Source organism: Gouania willdenowi, chromosome 11 (genome assembly GCF_900634775.1).
Source record: "Gouania willdenowi chromosome 11, fGouWil2.1, whole genome shotgun sequence".
NCBI classification, from domain to species: Eukaryota; Metazoa; Chordata; class Actinopteri; order Blenniiformes; family Gobiesocidae; genus Gouania; species Gouania willdenowi.
Window position 1 is genome coordinate 27,348,760 of NC_041054.1, and position 20,774 is coordinate 27,369,533.

General features: G+C 35.7%; 1 protein-coding gene across 1 annotated transcript; it reads left to right on the forward strand.

Annotated features, from left to right (window-relative positions):
* Nucleotides 1-1,229: 1,229 nt before the first annotated feature.
* Nucleotides 1,230-19,136, forward strand: LOC114472631 (uncharacterized). Its single transcript, XM_028461941.1, has 10 exons — nt 1,230-1,510; nt 2,574-2,693; nt 4,949-5,094; nt 5,948-6,068; nt 6,157-6,289; nt 7,335-8,751; nt 9,888-9,985; nt 11,699-11,765; nt 11,875-11,982; nt 19,021-19,136. Exons 1-10 carry the CDS (start codon nt 1,392-1,394, stop codon nt 19,134-19,136), a joined length of 2,445 nt encoding a protein of 814 aa, XP_028317742.1. The 5' UTR covers nt 1,230-1,391.
* The last annotated feature ends 1,638 nt before the right edge of the window (nt 19,137-20,774 follow it).

Genomic DNA, 20,774 nt, shown 5'->3' on the forward strand with positions numbered 1-20,774 from the left:
TTTGTGTCCACCAACAACCCGGAACCCGCGGTGCTTTATTCCTGCAGGAACTAGCGTCACTGTCGGAGGGAGGAGGCTGTATGGAGGAAGATTAGTGCCACACATGATGCAACACTGACGTTACAATGAGGGGTGTAACCAGGGCCTGACCTACACATATTGGGGCCCTAAGCAGGATACCTTTTGGGGGCCCCACACTGCCAACTTAGAACAGTTAAGGAACACAAAAACCGATACAGTATTTTATTATAGTCTTTCATATATATATATATATATATATATATATATATATATATATATATATATATATATATATACATTGTGCATATTTGTGCAAGTTCTCCCTTTTAAAAAGACAAGAGAGGCCAGTAATTTTTTTCATTGATATACTTCAACTATGAGAGACAAAATGAGAAAAAAAAAATCCAGAAAATCACATTGTATTTAATATATTTAATTTTCTGAATGGCTTGCATTATATTTATTATTATTATATTATATTATAATATATAATAATTATATACTGTATATATAGAGAGAAGTTAGGCTAAGTCACCAAATAAAGGCATGGTTAGATGGTTGCTGAGCAACAAGAGAACATGTTGTATCCTGTATTGATTAATACTTATCAAGTCGGGAGGACTGTATTACCTTAACATTACATATCAAATGTAATTTACTTCTAAATAACTCAGAAGAGGTTTCCAGACAATGTGCTTCCATAATGCTAAAAGCACAACATTTTAGTGTTTTTCTATTTTAAGTTAAAGGACTAGTTTAATCTTTCACCAGTGAATTTTAACAACTAACTGCAGGTCTCACTGGACACAACATATATATTTGCTAAGCACTTCATTCATATGAAGTCATAATAGTAAACACTGTACAGAATGTTTTTATTATTATTATTATTATTATTATATTTAATGGTTTTTTTTTTACTTTTAGTGAAAATAAACCTTTTTGGGATTTTCAAAAGATTATTTTTCATTTTCAAGTTTGTCAAGGGAAAATGTGACATGAGATTAATCTGAGCATTAATACAGGAAAGAACAAAGAATGCTTTGTTCTTTGTGTGTTTTTGTGTTGATTTGTGACTCTTTAGTGTCATTTTGTGTATGTTTGTTGACGATTTGTGTGTTTTTGTTATTATTTTGTATGTTCCTACAGACAATAAATAAATAAATAAAAATATCCCTTTAAATATGACGCCCTCTGCTGGACTTCAAAGTAAAGTCAGTTCTCAAGCGGTTGCTAAGGAGACAACACAACAGACGCTGTTGTGTTGAAAGTGGCTTCGAAATTCTATAAGTTAACAGACTACACTGTGAGGTCTATGTTTCTTTGTTTTATTAAAATATTCACACAAGCTACAGCTTATCTTTTAGTTGATGTTACCGTGTTTTTCTGGCGGAATGACTTATGCTTTAAACGGAGTTCAGATCGGACCAGGAAACAGGACCATGACCAGGACCAGGCAGGGCCGCCAGGACTGCTACTTCTACCAAATGTATTCTTCATGCTTTGGTTTATTATATGATGATGAATTATTATGATTAGTAACATTATGTTGTTAGCTTCATCCACTCGTTTAATTTATATAGTTTTATAATGCTTTCCTTAAGTCTTAATGCAAGATTTATTAGAAGTGTGCTAATATATCGATTATTAGAATAATAGCGATTTATTTTGTAATATGATTACAAATAAATGGTAAATAAAAAAATTAAATAGATAAAATAAAAAATAAAATAAAATAAATAAATAATAAACTTAATTAATGGTACATAACCGACACATATACCTTGTTTAAAAGTATATGAAATAGCCACAAAATGAGAAAAATTAAAAAATATGCATAAAAAAAATCGTGATAATCGTTAATATCATAATAATTGTTGAATCGTAGTACCCTGAATCAAAATCTAATCGTGAGGTCCCTTAAATGGCACAAACCTACTATTTATTTAAACATGATGTGGATTTTATTTAAAAAAAAATATTATTTATCTATTTATTTATTTTATGTATTTATTTATTCATGTCCATCCAAATTCTGACCCACTTGTTCCTCCGAAAACAGTATTAAACAATTAGTATTTATTGTTTTTGCTCTTTATGTTTTTATTTTATCAAGCAAACCACAATAACATGTATTGTTATTGTTACAATGTTTGAACGTCAATATTCCAAAATTACCAATTGTGTGACTGATTTTTAATTAAACTGATGTTTTACATGTATTTTTTTTATCAATCATCCAGTCATTTTATTTCTACTTGTTTCCCTATTGTTAAATATGAGCTGATATATTTGTTTGCTGGCTTGCGTTGAGTCTTTTTTTTAATTTTTTTTCATTATTCCTAAGTTGTTTCATTAACATTTAAACATCAACTAACTATGATTGATCAATCATTTCCCTTAATTAATTGTTTTTTTTGTTGTTAAATTCATATTTAAAAATGCATTTATTTATGCATTTGTTAATTTATTTTGATCAATCTCCTAGTACTTTTCTTTCTACCCCCCCATTGTTATTTTATTATTATTATTTCTGACTTGATCTTGTTCAGAAATCCCATCCTGAGAGCAGACAAAACCGTCGAAAGTGAACGACAACTTTTGGTAGAGGAGCAAAAAGAATGCAAAGACAAGAATCGCAAGTTTTGCCAGGAAACCAACAGTCACAGAAGGTCAGTGTTTAAATGTTTTTTATTTGTTCGATTTCCTTCTCTGGCTTTTATCTGTGGATTATTCTCTGTGTAGCGATGAAAGCAGTGAGTGCAGTAGTAGTCACCCAACCGTCACCTTTGTGTTGATTTAAAATCCATCACAGATATTTTTAGCCATCTAAATATATTTGTTTCTAAAATGATATGTAGAGGCCTGGGAGCATGGGAGTTTGAGGCTAGATTAGAAGAAAACAGAGTTCAGGATTGGTTATGTAATAACCCACAGACAGGTCAACTATTTTAAAGAAGAGAGTGATGATTAAGGACCATGGATAATCTTTTTTAAATGATAGCTGATAATACACTGCACTTAAATTATTATCTACTGATGATCAACAACTATCTGCACTGTTCATTGTATGTATCATAAACTTTATTACAGTCCCTGACTCTTGTTAAATTCAGGGACTTGGTGGAAATGTGTGTGTTTACAGACAATAACATCCCATATCAGGTTGATCAATGGTAAATTAAACTTTTTTAAAAATGCATGAACTGTTATGCTTTATATCAGAAATAGGCAACTGGCGGCCAGGGGGTCACATGCGGTCCTCGGTCTAATTTAATGCGGTCCCCAAAGTAAACGTACAAAATGACAGAAAAATACACAAAACAAAAGCAAGAATACATTAAAAAACACAAATAATTACAACATTGCAGGAAAATACAGTAAAATGCAAAAGAAAAATACAGAAAAGTTTTCAAAAACACAAAACTACAGCAAAAATGTACAAAACTACAACAGTAAAACACAAATTTACTCAGAAATATATAAAATCACAGAAAATGACAACTAAAGTATAAAAAACAAAACAAAAACACAAAAAAACAAAACAAAAACACAAAAAATGACTCAGCAAACCCACAGTACTCACAAACAATAGAAATAAATAAAAAATTACTCTATAAAACGCCAAATGACAGCACAAATACACAATATAACTCCAAAAACATAATTTACAGGAAAAATACACAAAAAGACAACATAAATGCACAAAATTCCTCACACTGAGCAAGACAACAACAAACATAGACAGAATGAGAGAAAAAACACAAAGTTACTATAAAAGCCTTTTATTCTTTCCTGTGTTAATGCTCAGATTGCTCATTATTCTAAATGCTGACATGAATGTTCATCATGTGGTCCTCTGATCAAACAAACACTTTTTTGTGGCCCTGCTGTGATAAAAGTATATTTTAGTCTACTAAAAACCAAATGTCATTTAAATGAGTAAAACCAGACTATAACTGAAATAGTCCTGATGACTATATTTTGGCTGAAACTAAATTTTAGTCATAAGACTAAATGATTACTGTGTAAATCAACAATGCTGTGCTGCATGTTGTAGTGCTCTAGTTCTGGTTCAGGGCTTTACTGGTGTTTCTCACTATAAAGTTTGGCCACATTAGGTGTAATTTGGCAATTCTGAGAGTTTTAGTCCAGGCTTGGTGCTCTTTTTTTATCTGTAAATATTTTGTTTGTTCTTTTTAATCATGTTGTATTCTCTCTGTATTTGAATACCTTTTACATTCAAGTTTGCCTTTTAAAATCTGGCCACAAACACCAGTTGAAAACGAGCCTCTTTTGGCTAACTCTGGCTCATTCAGTATGGGGTGTCGATTGTAAAGTTGTGCATGCTAAAATAAACGTTTTAAAAACGTATGTGAATTTTTCATGTTACTTTTGACTAGATTTACAGCAATATTTGCGAAATTTGTGATATTTCTTTCTTTTAAAGAAAATACATGTCAATGTTAAATCTAAATCTAAATGTTAAATATTAAATCTAAATGTTACATTTAAATATGAATGTTAAATCTAAATGCTAAATGTTAGATCTAAATGTTAAATCTAACAGAACAATTTTACATTTAGCATTTAGATTTCACATTTATATTTAAATGTAACATTTTGATTTAAATTTAATGTTTAGATTTAGATTTAAGATTACATTTAGATTTACTATTGACATATTTTGACGAGAAAAGTAAATATAACAAAAACTTACAAATATTGCTGTAAATCTGGTCAAAAGTAAAAATTCATATATCTTTTTTAAACATGGTTTGTTGCTATAAATTTGTTTATTTTAGAATGCACAACTTTACAATCGATGCCCCATAATTTACAGCATGTCTGTTTATTAATGTGCTTCGTCCCTTTGAAATAATCAATAAATTCAAAATAAAATGTCTGTTGTTTCCTTTATTCACAGGAAGTTGGACGATAGACGCAGACAGTGGAACATGCAGGAGAGGCGTCGAGAGGAAAAGATCCTACAGCAACGCCGGGAGCAGATCCAGGACGCCACCGAGCGCTGCCGGAGAGCCAATCAGCCTCCTGCACAGAAACGTAGACCAAGTGAGTCGTTTGAAATTTAAAAAGTCGATCTCTTACCAGGGGTGGAGCAGTGATTTTAAAAGTGAGGGTGTTCTAAGGGCAGGGCTACCGTCAAATTTAATTTATTAAATTAATTTACTAAAACCATGATAAAGCTGTTATTAGTCAGTGATACTCAACATGTGGCTCCTCATGTCTTAATTTTAATTATAAATCCCACAGAAAACCTTAAAATTTAGAAACCTTTTAACTTCTTACCTTTTTTTGGCCCACATTGCAACTTCCTCTGTCCCATTTTTGCCCCTTTACCCAAAATTCTTTTGGAAGATTTCAATTTTAGCTTCCTTTTGTCAATACATATTACTTTTTCCTAATTGTTGTCCATTTTTGTAAGTTCTTTTTGACACTTTTATCCAATTTTTATCAATTCTTTAACCATTTTTTGACACTTTTCATCCATATAAGTACCTTTTTCCATTACATACCACTCGTATCTCCTTTATGTCAATTTTTTTCTGGCACTCTTGACTGCTATTGGCCCATTTCAGTCACTTTTCACTCTTTTCTTGCCACTTTTGGACCATTTTTTTTACCACCTGTTACAAATTCTTTGCCACTTACACTTTACTCATCACTGTTACTGTAACTCTTTGTTTACCTTCTCAGAATGACGGTTTTGTCAAATGGCTGGCTATGATTGGCTTGATCACCATTCAATCAATCTAAAAATGAATCCCTCTGTAAAAACTGGGAAGATTAATTTTAGTTTTTTTGAAATTGCAGGTGTCGCATCCGAGACGCACCTGTTTTTTGCACTTTGTCATGCATATCTACTCACTGATGTCTTTTCTTTTTTATTAATTATTATTCTTAGCTATTCCAGCCTTCAGTGGAAAGGTCATCAATCTGGACGATGCAATGAAACAAATTGGAGGGTCTTTCAATATGCCCCATTCCCAGTCCTCCTGCCTGTCTATGGAAACCATCAGAGCCAGGTGAGCAGTTGTACTAATATTCTCACTAAAGTTTTTGATTGATTATGGATTGATTATTCCATAACTCTTCCTTGTTTTTCTCATCAAGCAGCTTAATTCCTATCGAACCAGCCACTGTTTCTACATCCCATCATCACCCATTGCCTTCTGCTGTGGAGTCCAACACTGACGTTGTTCAGGAGCAGAACAAAACGGAACCAGAACAGGATCCCAGCCCACAGGTAGCCCACTGTTCTAAAGTCATGTCAAACCTCACAAATGCATAAAACGGGTTTTACTCAAGATTCACAAACAAACTCAGTGTGGTTTGCAAAAAACATTGTTTACAAACGAATGCTATACTGTTTTGTTTTGCAAATAAGAAACACACCAATCAACCAAATACAGCAAGTGCAAAAAAATCCTTTAAGTACAAACTAAAAAACAGGACATTTCTTAGAAAATTTACTGGCATTTATGTGTGGATCTGCAAAGTGAAAAATTAGTGGCCAAAGTCGAGTTTTTTGTAGTTGTATGTTGTTGCTTTTGTACTTGAAGACATGCTTCTTTGTATGTGTGAAACATGCTGTGTTTGTTTTTGAAGCATTATGTATTTGTGTAATTGGTACATTTCCTATTTGTAAAACAAAATCCATTAGTTTGTTTAGGAGCGCCGTGAACACAACCGCTCTCAGAGCGGAACAAACACAGCAAGTATCAGAGATGACGTAGAGTAAAGTACATGGGATTGTAGGTGATCAGCAGAGCCGGCAACAGCGCAAAACAGGGCTTTAAAACCACCAAAAAGCACGTCAACTTGTTGCTGCTTCATTGTTGAATGTTGTGAAAGAACAAACGGAGATGGCACAAGTTTCTGTGCACTCTTAAGCCCTCGCTTTGACCCATAGATGAGCCTCTTCTTCAGGTTTCTGTTTTTCTGCAGAGAGAAGTCTCTACTCTAGTAATGGCGCCCTCAAGCAGTTAGTTCATGCAACTGCACCAGAGGTTGTTTTGAACGAATCAGAAGATCAGTTTCTAATGCAAACCGAGCCAAACCAAGTTAATAAAATTATCATTTGTCCTTTACCCATTCGAACCGAGTCCAGGACTAAACCATTGTGAAACCAACTTTACACATTGATGTTAACTGGAATGTTACAGTCTACCAAAGCTCTATCTGACTGTCCAAATTAGCTGTGTTAATGAATAAGAGAAAGGAAAAACAATATGAATAATTAGCTATAATTAATTTTTCTCTAAACATCTTGGCTTTGCTTTCTGTTTCAGGACATCCATCAGTCTGACTGCCTCTTGTTTAAAGACAGTTTGGAGTGTGAGGACGATGTCTGCGACACAAACAAAGATCAGCAAGTCTTTTCATCATTTTTAATGAATGCGGAGAAAGCCTCTTCAAACCTGCACAGCCAGTACAATCCAACATTGGACTTAGCTCCCTATGCAGGGTTGACCCTTGTCGGCGTTGAGGCGTCAAAGAAACCGACAAAACGCAATCACAACAACCGAGACAAAACTGAATGGCGCCATGTTTCTAAACCTTCATGGGAGTTTACGCCCTTTGAAACACTAAGTCATGAAGAGTTTCAGAAAGCTCCACACAACTACAACTTTTGTGGAGGTATTGGTGAGCCCTTTGTGATGCACGCCAGGTCATCTGAGGTTTTAAGTCCCAAACTAGAAGCTTTGCTGGATCTCAAACAGAAAGTGATCCTTGAATCGCTACAAAGTGCGAGCACGTTGAAGTCACACTCGGACGCTGCTGCTGGTCCTGAGGAGGAATCACACGTGACTCAGATTTCAGGGGGACGTTCGGATATATCGGATGAGGTCGGGTGCACTAAAGGAATCCTTAAAATAAATCAATATGAAAAAAAGTCAGGACATTTGGGCTTTAAAAAACAAGAGACAATAAGGGACAGCATTGAATTAACAGAAGCAAAGTTTAAGAAAACAGAAGGTAGCAATGCAGTGAGAAAGAAGGTTCGTTGGCTGCATTTGGAGGAAGAGGCTCAGAAGCAGAACTCCAACAAGTCGGCTGAATTTATTCAGTTAAGAAACGACTACGAGGACCACCAGCCACTAGCGACCACACCCCCAGGAGCTCCCAGGCTTGCAGACTCCACGGCTTCTCGCCGTACAAAAAAGACCTGGACTGAGGTCGGGGTTCAAGTCAGCTTGGTCGTAGATGAAACAAATGAGGTCACGGTGCCACAGGACTGCAACAGGAGAGCTGGCCTTGAGGTCCCCCGGAGAGAGCATGCCACCGCAGCCAGAGCATTTCCTGTTTCCTCCACAACACCAAAGCGCATTCTGGTACGAACTCAATCCGCCGCCGAGCTGAGTCGAATTGCCAAAAGCAAAGGGAAGAGCATGATTCCCCGTCTACCACCTCGAACGAGGGCGGTGAAAGGACGGACAGCATGTGATCAAAAGGCTCCATATGGTGCGGCTCAAGCATCACATGTAACCCCAGCAGACAGAAGCCATGCTGCATATGCACCTCTACCATCAGCATTCACCCCCACATTCTCAGAGAACAACTCTAAGACCCCACACACCTCGTTACACCAGGACGCCCACAGCAGAGCAAGAGAGACATCTTCAAAGAAGTTACAGCTCACTCGCACAGACGAAGAGGTTACTCAGCTCTGGCAAGGACTTCGTAGAGGCCTGACGCCAAAGGAAGGTAAAGTATATCTTAGTTATTTACACAACAACTAAAAGCAAAGCAGACAAGGGCTGTGCTGGAAACTACTCATACTAAGTCTAACGTCAAATTTAGTATGTGTGTTCACATTAGATAGTATGGAAAGATTAAGTACACGAGAAATACCCATATGTAAACTATATTGGGACATTTTTTGAGAATGCATGGTAGACAGACTAGTCATACTCAACAGTCCCATGATGCATTGCGAAGGGAATGTAAAATGGTCCTGGGACCGGCTTCAAGCTAAAAATCAAACATCCCCTTTTCAAAATAAAAGCATCTCTTCTTTTCTTCCATTAGTTTATTTCAACGCTTTTGTAAATAGGGCTCTTGTTTTGAAGTTAACTGGAAGCTTGGTCAGTAGAACAATGGAGGGTCGGCATTAAATGTGTTTACGCAGGTTTTATGTAACAAATGAGCACATGTTGATATTCTTTTTGGTCACTTTCTCACTTAAAATGCTTTCAGAACTTTCAAAGGTGGAGAATCAACAGAGATATTTAGCTTCAGTGTTCTTCAGGTTTTTGTCGTCGTAAGTTCCAAATGCATCCTGGGAAACTTGGAAATATACTTCAGTGGGAACAATCATCATCCTAATCATACTTGTCATATATAGTAGAGAGTATATAAACTCAGTGAGTTTGTAGTGTATAGTACAGAGTGGGACATTGTATTACTGTAACTGCACAATTGCCTTGGTTTGTTTTATATACAATACTGATATCATGATATTTAGAATATTAATTTAGAAATGCAGTATTATTGTTTTATGTTTCCTCCTATTTTAAAATCTATATCCTCATCATTGGGTTGATTTCGTTTTCGTTAGGCACATTTGTGTCATTTTTTACTAATTTTTGTAGATGTTCGACAAAAAACATTTTCATGCATTTTCAAAGTAAAAGACCCCTAAGGTAAAAAAGTAAACGATTCTAGGAATTTGTATTGCATGACATAATGTAAGCAGCACCTGTTAGACTGCACTCACAATACGCCTTCACTGCAAGCAAGTTCAACACAATACTGACAAACATATTCAATGATTTATAGTTTTGTTTTAGGAAACTCGAGGTACTAACAATTTGAAATAATTTTTTTTTTTTTTTTTGTAGGTAAAACATCAACTAAAGGATATAAACCACCAGGGAGCGGCTTTAGAAACCCTTGCACTCAGCCTTGGCCTCCAGGGAACAGACATCTGACCCCTCAGGTACATGCATGCAGATGCCTGTATGTCAGTGTAAGTGTGTGTGTGCAGTGGCGCTGCCAGGATTAGATTTCAAACATTAGCCTGACAGTCAAGGACACAAGAGGTTTGTTTGTCACATATAAACAATTATCATTACTTAGAAAATGAGTATTTAATCAGAATCAGAATCAGAAATGTTTTATTTGCCATGTACAGTTTTAAGGACAGTACAAGGAATTTGACTTGGTGGTTGGTGCACAAAACAAGCAACAAAAAGAAATAAAAGAAATAAAAACAAAACAACAAAGAACAACCCAGCAACAATAATAATAATAATAATAATGATAAATATAAAGGATGAGGGATAAATAAAGGATAGATAGAGAATAAAGGATAAATAGGATAAATATAAATATATATATACAGTGCAGCAGGTATCAAGCTGGTGGAGGTGGTGATCGGGTTGGGGGGGGGTTCAGTGGGTGACTTGGGGTGTGTTCATGTGGATGGTGGCAGAGGGAAAGAAGCTGTTTTTGTGTCTGGAGGTTCTGGTCCTGATGGACCGAAACCTCCTACCAGAAGGGAGAGACAAGCTACCTACTTAACAACCGCTACAAACACTGGCATTAGAACGATTGGAGCAGCCGTAAACTACACAAAACATGGGAATTTTGATTATTTCACATTCTCAAGCTACTTCACTTCCTGCCCTCCATCTGAATTTTGCGCTCTCGCAATGCAGCAATGTGATGTCACGTGAAAGCAACCTAATGTCATAAATGACAATCATTGGCCTTTATGTTAGGCTTCAATTAATTGGCTTAAAAAACAGGTGCACTCAGCATGTTTAGCCTATTACAAACCAGCAACTGTATTATCCCCTCCCAAAAACAATAAAAAAAAACCCTTTAAATTATTATTTTTTTCCACACCTTGAACAGTACGTACAGTATTCCGGTTGGCGGCGCCACTGTGTGTGTGTGTGTGTGTGTGTGTGATGGGGGACAGCGGTGTCCGTGGGGTGTTGAGTTGCAAAAGCCTAGTCAGTCAGTCTTAGTGGATGAGTTTGAACTTGTAGAGTCAGGTTTGAAGCCTCTTTGTGAATTTTTGTTTATAAAAGTGATCAGCAACACTTATTAAGACAAGATATTGTGGCTCAACTTTGCAGAGCAGGTTTTCATACTTAATAAATGGGGGAAACCTTCTGTATGTGCTCACTGTTATTGTTTACATCCCCATTTATACATGTGAATGGCCTTGAACAGACAAGGGCAACTGGTGGCCAAGGGTAAATGCCCAAATTGACTCCAAAAACAAACAAAGTGACAGTGAAATATATAACTAACTCAAAAACACACAAATGGACAACAAATGAGGGTCAAATACACAAAATGACAATAAAAATACACAAAATGAAAACAAAAGCACCCAAAAATAATCCCCAAAACACACCTAAATTGACAACAAATGTGAGTAAAATAAAGTTTACAAAATGACCACAGAAGCACAGAACAATGATCACAAAATGGCAACAAAAATACACACATTAACGCTTTAAACCAAACAATAATAAAATGAGGAACTGATGAAATGAGAGTTTAAATATACCAATTGCTCATTATTCTAAATTCTGACATGAAAGTCGCCCTCGGATTATCAGTCAATCACATTTTTGTGACACCGTTGTGATAAAAGCAATAATAATAATAATAATGTTTTCTTTATTTCCTGTAGCCAATAAACCTGAATGCACAGCAACTCAAGTCATCAAATATAGACGGCTGGGACTTTCGAAATGAAGGTAGGAAGGTTTTTCTCTATATATATTCTTAACATATATTTTATAAAGTTATACAATGTCATTTCCAGTATTCCATGTGCTATATAACCTATGTGCGTATGATTTACAGGGTCTGACCTGGAAAGTGTTCAAACACAGAGGCAGCCAGTCATCGACATTTCCTTTGAGGAGCAGGAAATCCTCATCTCTCTAGAAAGACTCAATCGTGAGCTGCAGTGTAAGTGATTGTATACATAGAAAAAACAATGTACAGTTTTAAAATGCTATATGATGACAATTCAACTGAAAAATAAGAATATCTGCTTCTTTTTTCATTGCAGGTGTGCAGAAACGTTGTTTTGTACCCACTCCATCATGTGTAAGTACTTCTAAAAAGGTCTTTTTGATTTTGAAACACTCAATCAAAGGTTTACAAGAATTGCATCATTACAGAGGGACAATTATTTATAAATAAATAAAGAGTTTTTATAGTTACAGTACAGATTAAAAAACGTAATAAGTAATTTAAAGTTCCTCATTTCTCTAACTTCTCTACATGGTGTATACCCCAAAATAAGAACTAATAAAAACTAGAATATTTGCATTTCCCCATGAAAATTCAAGTGAAGATGCAGGTGCGCTGCACTGCATTAGCTTAGCAATAACTAGTATTAGCATTAGTTACCAAAAGATGTCATTAGCTAGCATTAGCATAAGTTAGCATTAACCAAACAACAATGTTAGCACTAACCTAGCATTAGTGTTAGCCTAACAATAGTGTTAGCCTAGCATTAGCCTAGCAAGGATGCCTCCCGCATCCTCACTAATAAATTAGGTAATAAAAGTTATTATTATTAATTAGTTAATTAATAATAAATTAAAAATACATATAAGTTAATTTAATGATCCATTAATTAACTAATAATAATAATTATTATTATTATTGTTGTTCTTTTAAAAGACAAAAAATATATAAATTTGAAAGTAATAAATAAATAGCACCATATCAAAGTGATCATTCAAGTAATAATTTGTTGCCAGACACAAACTAACAATAATAATATATTGATTATAAATCACTGTAATTAACAATAATAATAGATCTAAAAAGTTGTAGATTGTAAAATAATAAATAAATAGCATAATTTTAAAGTACCCATGTAACAGTTTAATATTTCTCACACATGTATTATTGTTTTTGTTCAGACAGGAGATGTGAAAGGTGTTCTTAACCAGCGTCAAACATCTTCAGCTAACCACCGCCCTCCAGCCCGGAAGAAAGTCTGACTTCCTCTTTGTGGAGCTTCAGAGCATACTTTAAGAATTAAACAGCAAATATATCTCGAGTCATTGTCAGTCTTTACTTCATACAAAACTACAGTAGGCCAGTTAAGTCAACTATTCATCAGCATGCATGGCTATGCTGTACACTACCCCCACCCCCGCTCAAAGAAAGGAAATAAAGGTGCGACTAAATTCTGTGCTGGTGCGACCAACTGAGAAAGTTAGTCGCACCAGTGCCACCACTGGAAAAGTTAGTATAGAGCCCTGATGTAGCAAGTGTTGCTAATGCTAATGTTGCACCACTTTAGTCAAACAAAGTAAAACGACTGTGTGTGACTATGAGAACATATCAGCCCTTTTGTTTGATGTTAATTGTACTTGGAACCAGTTTGATAAATTGCTTACATACAATTTTAAAAAAAATTGAAAATTACATTTTCTTAAATGATCTTTTATTCCTTTTTTTCATTTAGGGCGATGATTTTAAGTAAGTGAATTGGTTTGTTTTATTGGTAAATAACTTTAAAATAGTCTAAATGATTTGAAGGAAAAAAATCATGACGTGATCGTGATTTTACAAAGAATAAATCGTGATATGATTTTTTCCCTCATATCGTCCACGCCGACGTGTGTGTCTGTGCTAGACATTAACTTAAATTAATTTAAACTCTTATTCAGCTACTAGCAGTGTTATGAACACTGCTAGGAGCTGATTTGCACTTGTAGGTTATATCAGCATAAATACATAGTAAATGAAACAAATGCCTTGTCTAATCTGATGTTCATTTGAACTTTTCTTATTTGATTATTTTTGTATATAATAGTAATTTTTAATATTTTTTACATGATTAACTTTTAATGACCTTTCTGTTGCAGACAATTAGAGCTGAGGTAAAGGTAGCACTGCCTTGGGCCACAGTGTTTTAAGTGGGAGCCCCCTGCCTTTGTCATCAAGCCATCAACATCTGAAACAAACACCTACAACATGAGACATGTCCCCAAACAAATGATGGAGAGTGGGTTGAAATGAAATATTGACAAATAAATGTATTTTGTCAAAATTCTTGTTAATTTTCATTTCAAATTCATGGTTAATTAAAACTGGCATTAGGAGGCTACAGTGCCGGAAGAGCTGCTGGCATGGAGGTGAGGACCTCAGTCTTAAGGTAGAAATAAACGTTAAAACAGGCCAAAGCCATGTTAAAAAAGCATGCGGTGCCAAGTGTAAAAATGTAGCATAAAAGTTTGAGCTAACACATTTTCATTATTTATCTCACTTTTCTCATATTTAGCACATTTTCCTACATTAAGCACAACATTTAACCACATATATAGAGGTAAAAAAAAAAGCATTAAATCTAAATATTTAAATCTAAATGGTATATGTTATATCTAAATATTTAAATCTAAATGGTATGTTATATCTAAATGGTAAATCTATATCTAAATGTTATATATCACATTTATATTTAGATTTAAATATTTAGATTTAATGCTTTTTTTTAACCTCTATATATGTGGTTAAATGTGTTAAGAAAATGTGCTAAATATGAGAAAAGTGAGATAAATAATGAAAATGTGTTAGCTCAAACATTAATACTGTAGGTGATCAGCAGAGCCGGCAACAGCGCAAAACAGGGCTTTAAAACCACCAAAAAGCACGTCAACTTGTTGCTGCTTCATTGTTGAATGTTGTGAAAGAACAAACGGAGATGGCACAAGTTTCTGTGCACTCTTAAGTGCTCGCTTTGACCCATAGATGAGAGCCTCTTCTTCAGGTTTCTATTTTTCTGCAGAGAGAAGTCTCTAGTAATGGCGCCCTCAAGCAGTTAGTTCATGCAACTGCACCAGAGGTTGTTTTGAACGAATCAGAAGATCAGTTTCTAATGCAAACCGAGCCAAAACAAGTTAATAAAATTATCATTTGTCCTTTACCCATTCGGACCGAGTCCGGGACTAAACCATTGTAAAACCAACTTTACACATTGATGTTAACTTGAATGTAAAAGTCTACCAAAGCTCTATCCAACTGTCCAAATTAGCTGTGTTAATGAATAATAGAAAGGAAAAACAATATGAATAATTAGCTATAATTACTTTTTCTCTAATCATCTTGGCTTTGCTTTCTGTTTCAGGACATCCATCAGTCTGACTGCCTCTTGTTTAAAGACAGTTTGGAGTGTGAGGACGATGTCTGCGACACAAACAAAGATCAGCAGGTCTTTTCATCGTTAATGAACACGGAGAAAGCCTCTTCAGACCTGCACAGCCAGTACAATCCAACACTGGACTTAGCTCCCTATGCAGGGTTGACCCGTGTCGGCGTTGAGGGGTCAAAGAAACCGACAAAACGCAATCACAACAACCAAGACAAAACTGAATGGCGCCTTGTTTCTAAACCTTCATGGGAGTTTACGCCCTTTGAAACACTAAGTCATGAAGAGTTTCAGAAAGCTCCACACAACTACAACTTTTGTGGAGATATTGGTGAGCCCTTTGTGATGCACGCCAGGTCATCTGAGGTTTTAAGTCCCAAACTAGAAGCTTTGCAAGATCTCAAACAGAAAGTGATCCTTGATGACAAACCGGTGATTGATCAGTTAGCCGAAAAAGATCATTTGCCTGACAAAAACAGCAACACAATATTGTTTCAGTCTCAAAATATCTCCCTGAACAACAGCCTGACAAACAATGTGGTAAAAGAAGAAAACGATCAGCAAAAGGCACAAGAGAAGCATCATCTGTTATCTCAGCAGCAATACCTCAGTGCATCCATCAATAACCTCAACAAGATCAAATTTACAACCCCAAGCAGAAATGAACTCAGAATCGCTACAAAGAGCGAGCACGTTGAAGTCACACTCGGATCGTTCGGATATATTGGATGAGGTCGGGTGCATTAAAAGAATCCTTAAAGAAAATCAATCTGAAGAAAAGTCAGGACAAACAGAAGGCCGCAATGCAGTTAGAAAGAAGGTTCGTTGGCTGGATTTGGAGGAAGAGGCTCAGAAGCGGAACTCCAACAAGTCGGCTGAATTTATTCAGTTAAGAAACGACTACGAGGACCACCAGCCACTTGCGACCACACCCCCAAGAGCTCCCAGGCTTGCAGATGCCACGACTTCTCATTTTACAAAAAATACCTTGACAGATGTCGAGGTTCAAGTCAGCTTGGTCCAAGATGAAACAAATGAGGCCACGGTGCCACAGGACTGCAACAGGAGAGCTGGCCTTGAGGTCCCCAGGAGAGAGCATGCCGCCGCAGCCAGAGCATTTCCTGTTTCCTCCACAACACCAAAGCGCATTCTGGTACGACCTCAATCCTCCGCCAAGCTGAATCGGATTGCCAAAAGCAAAGGGAAGAGCATCATGCCCCGTCTACCACCTCGAACGAAGGCGGTGAAAGGACGGACAGCATGTGATCAAAAGGCTCCATATGGTGCGGCTCAAGCATCATATGTAACCCCAGCAGACAGAAGCCATGCTGCATACGCACCTCTACCATCAGCATTCACCCCCACATTCTCAGAGGACAATTCTACACCTCGTTACACCAGGACGCCCACAGCAGAGCAAGAGAGACATGTTCAAAGACGTTACAGCTCACTCCAACAGACGAAGAGGTTACTCAGCTCTGGCAAGGACTTCGTAGAGGCCTGACGCCAAAGGAAGGTAAAGTATATCTTAGTTATTTACACAACTAAAAGCAAAGCAGACAAGGGCTGTGTTGGAAACTACTCATACTAAGTCTGACGTCAAATTTAGTATGTGTGTGTTCACATTAGATAGTATGGAAAGATTAAGTACACGAGAAATACCCAGATGTAAACTATATTGGGACATTTTTTGAGAATGCATGGTAGACACACTAGTCATACTAAACAGTCCCATGATGCATTGCGAACAGAATGTAAAATGGTCCTGGGACCGGCTTCAAGCTAAAAATCAAACATCCCTTTTAAAAATAAAAGCATCTCTTCTTTTCTTCCATTAGTTTATTTCAACGCTTTTGTAAATAGGGCTCTTGTTTTGAAGTTAACCGGAAGCTTGGTCAGTAGAACAATGGAGGGTCGGCATTAAATGTGTTTACGCAGGTTTTATGTAACAAATGAGCACATGTTGATATTCTTTTAGGTCACTTTCTCACTTAAATGCTTTCAGAACTTTCAAAGGTGGAGAATCAACAGAAATATTTAGCTTCAGTGTACTTCAGGTTTTTGTCGTCGTAAGTTCCAAATGCATCCTGGGAAACTTGGAAATATACTTCAGTGGGAACGATCATCCTAATCGTACTTGTCATATAAAGTAGAGAGTATATAAACTCAGTGAGTTTGTAGTGTATAGTACGGAGTGGGACATTTCCACTTTGATCAAAGATGCCCATGTCTAATACTGTACAGTTGCCTTGGTTTGTTGTATATACAATACTGATATCATGATATTTAGAATATTAATTTAGAAATGCAGTATTATTGTTTTATGTTTCCTCCTATTTTAAAATCTATATCCTCATCATTGGGTTGATTTTGTTTTCGTTAGGCACATTTGTGTCATTTTTTACTAATTTTTGTAGATGTTCGACAAAAAATATTTTCATGCATTTTCAAAGTAAAAGATCCCTAAGGTAAAAAAGAAAACGATTCTAGGAATTTGTATTGCACGATGTAAGCAGCACCTGTTAGACTGCACTCACAATACGCCTTCACTGCAAGCAAGTTCAACACAATACTGACAAACATATTCAATGATTTATAGTTTTGTTTTTGGAAACTCGAGGTACTAACAATTTTAAATAATTTGTTGGGTTTTTTTTGTAGGTAAAACATCAACTAAAGGACATAAACCAGGGAGCGGCTTTAGAAACCCTTGCACTCAGCCTTGGCCTCCAGCGAACAGACATCTGACCCCTTAGGTACATGCATGCAGATGCCTGTATGTCAGTGCAAGTGTGTGTGTGCAGTGGCGCTGCCAGGATTAAATTTCAAACATTAGCCTGACAGTCAAGGACACAAGAGGTTTGTTTGTCACATATGAACAATTACCATTACTTAGAAAATGAGTATTTAATGACAAGCTACCTACTTAACAACCGCTACAAACACTGGCATTAGAACGATTGGAGCAGCCGTAAACTACACAAAACATGGGAATTGTGATTATTTCACATTCTCAAGCTACTTCACTTCCTGCCCTCCATCTGAATTTTGCGCTCTCGCAATGCAGCAATGTGATGTCACGTGAAAGCAACCTATTGTCATAAATGACAATCATTGGCCTTTATGTTAGGCTTCAATTAATTGGCTTAAAAAAACAGGTGCACTCACCATGTTTAGCCTATTACAAACCAGCAACTGTATTATCCCCTCCCACAAACAATAAAAAAAAACCTTTAAATTATACACAAATACACAAAATGAAAACAAAAGCACCCAAAAATAAACCCCAAAACACACCTAAATTGACAACAAATGTGAGTAAAATAAAGTGTATAAAATGACCACAAAAGCACAGAAAAATGATCACGAAATGGCAACAAAAATACACACATTTGAACGCTTTAAAACAAAGAATAAAAAAATGAGGAACTGATGAAATGAGAGTTTAAATATACCAATTGCTCATTATTCTAAATTCTGACATGAAAGTCGCCCTCGGATGATCAGTCAATCACATTTTCGTGACACCGTTGTGATAAAAGTTGCCCTTCCCTGGCCGAGATGATTGCTGTATAATCTGCATTGATACTCTACAGTCTATATTGTGGTTAATAGCAATAATAATAATAATAATAATAATGTTTTCTATATTTCCTGTAGCCAATAAACCTGAATGTACAGCAACTCAAACCATCAAATATAGACGACTGGGACTTTCGAAATGAAGGTAGGAAGGTTTTTCTCTATATATATTCTTAACATATATTTTATAAAGTTATACAATGTCATTTCCAGAATTCTATGCGCTATATAACCTATGTGCGTATGATTTACAGGGTCTGACCTGGAAAGTGTTGAAACACAGAGGCAGCCAGTCATCGACATCTCCTTTGAGGAGCAGGAAATCCTCCTCTCTCTAGAAAGACTCAATCGTGAGCTGCAGTGTAAGTGATTGTATACATGGAAAAAACAATGTACAGTTTTAAAATGCTATATGATGACATTTCAACTGAAAAATAATAATCTCTGCATCTTTTTTCATTGCAGGTGTGCAGAAACATTGTTTTGTACCCACTCCATCATGTGTAAGTACTTCTAAAAAGGTCTTTTTGATTTTCAAACACTCAATCAAAGGTTTACAAGAATTGCATCATTACAGAAGGACAATTATTTATAATAAAATAAATAGTTTTTACAGTTACATTACAGATTAAAAAACGTAATAAGTAATTTAAAGTTCCTCATTTCTTTAACTTTTCCACATGGTGTATACCCCAAAATAAGAACTAATAAAAACTAGAATATTTGCATTTCCCCATGAAAATTCAAGTAAGGATGCAGGTGCGCTGCACTGCATTAGCTTAGCAATAACTAGTATTAGCATTAGTTACCAATAAATGTCATTAGCTAACATTAGCCTAGCATTAGCATAAATTAGCATTAGCCAAACAATAATGTTAGCACTAACCTAGCATTAGGGTTAGCCTAACAATAGTGTTAGCCTAGCAAGGATGCCTCCCGCATCCTAACCAATAAATTAAGTAATAAAAGTAATTATTAATTAGTTAATTAATAATAAATTAATAATACATATAAGTAAATTCAATGATCCATTAATTAACTAAAAATAATTACTATTAATATTAATATTATTGTTGTTGTTCTTATAAAAGACAAAAAATATACAAATTTGAAAGTAATAAATAAATAGCACCACATCAAAGTGATCATTCAAGTAATAACTTGTTGCCAGACACAAACTAATAATAAAAATATATTGATTATAAATCACTGTGTAACACCCGTCCCAGGTAACCACTGTTTAATTCTATTTAGATTGGTGGTAGACAATGGGCGGGGTCCTGGGTACTCTTACTTTGTATTAAATAAAAAAAAATAGTAAACAGGAGATACAAAAAACCAAAGAAATAGTCCTACAGCTTCTAAATATTTTTTAAAGGTGCCTCCACTCAGCAAAAGAAAAACCGAGTTAACTATACTTATTTTTTTTTAACTTTTACGAAGAAAAATCTATATTAAAGTATACACATTTAACTATCAATGTAACCTCTAAAATACCAAAAAATAAACACACTCACTGGAAATTAACTTACAAAAATAAATAAATTGACAAAATGAATAAAACAATGGTTCAGGTATTTTGTTCAATTTTAAAATCACTTTTTGAATACTCCTCTATTGTTTTTGTGTTCAACCTAATAGATCTCAGTTCAGTTTTTGTTGCAGGCCTGATGTTGCTTGTGATCGTTGTGGCCTTACAAACATAAAAATGGCCTCTTCACTTGCCAAGCAAGCTTTTGAAAAAATAAAATAAAATAATAGCACGTGCACCTTGTGCCTTGAAGTGTACTCACAAAACCTTGGATTAGAAGTGATGATATGGGCTGAGATAGGCTGCAGCCGCACGAGGCCCAAACCTCGATGATGGCGGTGTTGAGTTCAGCTAACAGGCTTTCACCTGAGCAGCAGGCCTTCACTGAAACAGCAGGGCCTCACCGGAACAACAGGCAGATCCAACGATGTACAAACTTCTTTATACTTCACGGTCTAAAGAGGGTGTCTCTGGTCC

Coding starts and splice junctions, on each gene's coding strand:
- LOC114472631 (XM_028461941.1), top strand. CDS start 1,392: ATGTTACCGTGTTTTTCTGGCGGAATGACTTATGCTTTAAACGGAGTT. Junction 1,511..2,573: donor GACTGCTACTTCTACCAAAT/GTATTCTTCATG, acceptor GATCTTGTTCAG/AAATCCCATCCTGAGAGCAG. Junction 6,290..7,334: donor AACAGGATCCCAGCCCACAG/GTAGCCCACTGT, acceptor TTTCTGTTTCAG/GACATCCATCAGTCTGACTG.